The 3,196-nt window shown below is 57.9% G+C and overlaps 1 protein-coding gene across 1 annotated transcript; it reads left to right on the forward strand.

The window, feature by feature from the left end:
- HRG_11987 (uncharacterized protein) lies at positions 1-1,285 on the forward strand (the record flags this gene model as incomplete). The annotated part of the gene is made up of 4 exons (XM_044870457.1): positions 1-273; positions 339-428; positions 493-590; positions 652-1,285. 4 exons carry the CDS (start codon positions 1-3, stop codon positions 1,283-1,285), a joined length of 1,095 nt encoding a protein of 364 aa, XP_044714465.1.
- Positions 1,286-3,196: the final 1,911 nt, after the last annotated feature.

Genomic DNA, 3,196 nt, shown 5'->3' on the forward strand with positions numbered 1-3,196 from the left:
ATGTTGCTGCCACTGCTACTCCTCGGCCTGACGTCGAGCGTCGCCAACGCCGACATTGTCGTCTCGGTCAGCGACGTCAAGCCCCTGCCGCTCAAGACGGCCAGCACGGCGTCGACGGCGCTGCAGCTCTTCCAGCAAAGCTGCCCGGAGAGATCAACCCGTCGGCTCGGGCCCCAGGCCAAGGTCATCGTCTCGTCCTACGCCGACTCGCCGCACGACCTGGCCATTGCCGCGGCAAGCTCTATGCCTCCTCGTCCGACAGCCTGGTGCGAGGTGCCATTGACGCGTGGGCGCAGCACCAGAGCCTCGTGCTGCGGCCCGACGTGGTCTGGTTCGAGATCCTGGCGCAGCTCAACCTATACATGACCAAGCACGCCGAGGAGCTCCGCCACCTGTTTGTCAACTTCCAGGGCCAGGAGGAGATCGTGGTGCGCAGTGGACATGGCAGGGCGTCATCGACGGCTTCAAGTCAGAGATCCAGAAGAGGTCAAGACGCACTGGCTCGAGAACTGGATCACGCCAGGCTTTAGCACCAGCAATGCCAACGACAACACGACGGCCACGGTGCTCATGATGGGGCTCATGCAGCAGTACTTTAAGTTTACGGGCGGAATCATCTGCGGGCTGCCGTCGGTGACGCTGCTCGGCGAGGGACGACTGGGCGGCGCTGCTCGACAAGCTCGAGAATCTGCGCCTCTTTGGAGCCGAGCCGTCGCAGTACGCCAAGAACTTGCGGCCGATCCTGAACATGTTTGTCAAGACGTGGGACGAGCCCCAGAGCAAGCAGGTGCAGGCCTTCTGGAAGCAGATTGTGCGTGCCGACAAGGTCTTTACGTGCGGCACGGGCCCCATCGAGTACGACATCTCGGGCTGGATCACGGGCTTCATGCACTGGTCGTCCAACGGCGACGTACGCGTGCCGGCGGGCGTGCCGGCCGCCGAGGGCGACACCACGCTCGACGGCATCACCTACTACCGCGCCAACCTCAACCAGCTGCCCGTCGGCTACGCCAAGGCGCCGCTCAAGCTGCTCGACTACCCGACGCCCGGCACCAGCAGCATGGCGTACGTGCTGGCGGGCAACATCGGCATCGCGCGCGCCGAGGTGGCGTCCAAGGCCGGCAGCCGCAGCAGGGGCGGCGTGCTGGCCCAGCCGCTCAGCGCCTGGTTCCTGTACGGGCCCGTCGACGTCAACGCGACCCAAACACAGTCGGATGTTGGGAGCCGGGCGAGATCGACGGAATCTACAAGGGCTCCGGACAAACTGCCCCAGGGCGGTTACTGAAGAGGTTCCGAAGATGGGCTTTGATGGGACTCGGGAGACGAGTGAGGATGCAGACGGCGGCAGGCTTGCTCTGGCCGGGATCACATGTGGCATGCTTCACAGCCATGGAGAGATGTAGCGGAAGGAGAGGACGGGAAAAGTATTGCTATTCGGCTGTTGTTAAATCTCTATTCGGCGAATCTCCCCTTTATTTGCCCCTTTTTAGGTAATTAATACCTTCTATCACGAGATGCCTGGCATTATTCATATATAAAGCCATGGACCAGGGCCATCAAATAAACTTCTTCTTCTTTACACCCTCAGCTCTAAATGAACGGTATACAGCCACTTGTTGGTTGAACAAACTTCAAGCGAGCCTCTTACGCCCTCTAGCCGGGTTACCTCCCGAAAAGACGACGGAGCGCCGAGCCACCTGCTCCCGCCCCCATTCCCTTCAACGCCCTTGATTGAAGCGTCTTTACTTAGCATATGCACGCAAACTGTTGTGCCAGCTCAAAGAGAGGGGCATGTCAGAGGGTTATGAAATACGTCGCAGTTTGGCGATTGGAGGAGCTCGTCTCGACAGCTCATAAACCTTGCGCTAGCAAGAGGGACCTAGGAAGCTAAAAACACCCGGTGTGGAAGAAGGAAGAAGGAGCTGAACGGAGGTGTAGAGAGGAGGGTAGGGGAGAGAGGGGAAGTAGAAGTGGCGATGGCTTCCTATATGTTACGGGGTCAGCACTGTTAGCACAGGTGCTGGGCGTAATTGATGTAAATTGAGCTACAAAGAGTGTAAAGGGGAGACGTGTCTACATCGCTCCCTTTAGGAGTCGTGTCCGTGGCGCTCGCACGTGACTAGTCTGGCCATGCCAGATCTACACATCGGGGCGTAGCCTTACCCATTCCCCTCTCTCTCTGGCGCTGGTGCCCTTTTTCCTGTTCCTGGTCCCTCTACAACGATCGTAGGGCCGTCGTCTATAGGGTCTGGTGCCGTTACTATCGACGGGCGTCGCCATTAGTCCTAGCCCGTAGTGGTCCGCGTATTCTCTTGCCCTGTATCTGCAGCTGTGGTTGTATTCCTTCGACTTGCCCTGGATTTGGGCCGGCTGTGCTTCCGTTGCCACTCGTCGGTGCTGGTATGGTCCATCGTTTTCGAGAGCCGGGCCGTATCTCTGTTCGTACTTATCCAAGGCCGCTGTCTGTTGCATATTGTCTAAAGAGGTCCAGGTCGGGTCTTGCCAACCTTGCCAGCGTACAAGGACTTCCCGCCTACGGCCGCGGCCGGTTCTCTTCCACCTAGCGCATAGTATTTCCTCTACTACTTGGTGAGCCTCCCCGTCTACTTGGATAGATGGGGTTGAGCGTCTGTGCGTTGCTGACCAGGCATTGGGTCCGTCCCCGCTCTCCGGAGTTGGTCGACGTGGAACCTATTATAGCAGCCCCTCGGGAGGTCTGCTAGTTCAACCGTGTACGGGTCGAGTACCTTGCTTATCGTATACTTAGCGTGCAGCCAGTCGAACTTCTTCTTAGGTCGCTCTGACGCGTAGTTCCGTAAGTCAAGCCAAACCTTATCGCCTACTTCGAAGCGTTCTGCCGCGTTCCGTCGTCTGTTAGCGAAGCGTTCTTGTTGCTGCGTAGCTGTCGCCATTGATGCTTGGCAGAGGTCCGTAATCTGTTGTAGTTTGGTAACAAATTTCTTTGCCCTGGTTTCTGGCGAATGCTGAGGATACTCTTCCATATGCTTCCGTAACGAGGGAACTGGTGACTTCGGCTCATAGCCGTGTATAGCGAAGAATGGGGACATCCTATAGAGGTATTGACCCGACCGTTTAACGCCATCTGAGCCGCGGGAACCCACTTATCCCAGTCGTTCTGGTTCTGGTTAATCACGGCGCGGAGGTATGCCTGTACTTCTTGGTTCATCCTCTCAGG

Source organism: Hirsutella rhossiliensis (assembly GCF_020360975.1).
Source record: "Hirsutella rhossiliensis strain HR02 chromosome Unknown scaffold00032, whole genome shotgun sequence".
In the NCBI taxonomy this organism is placed as follows: Eukaryota; Fungi; Ascomycota; class Sordariomycetes; order Hypocreales; family Ophiocordycipitaceae; genus Hirsutella; species Hirsutella rhossiliensis.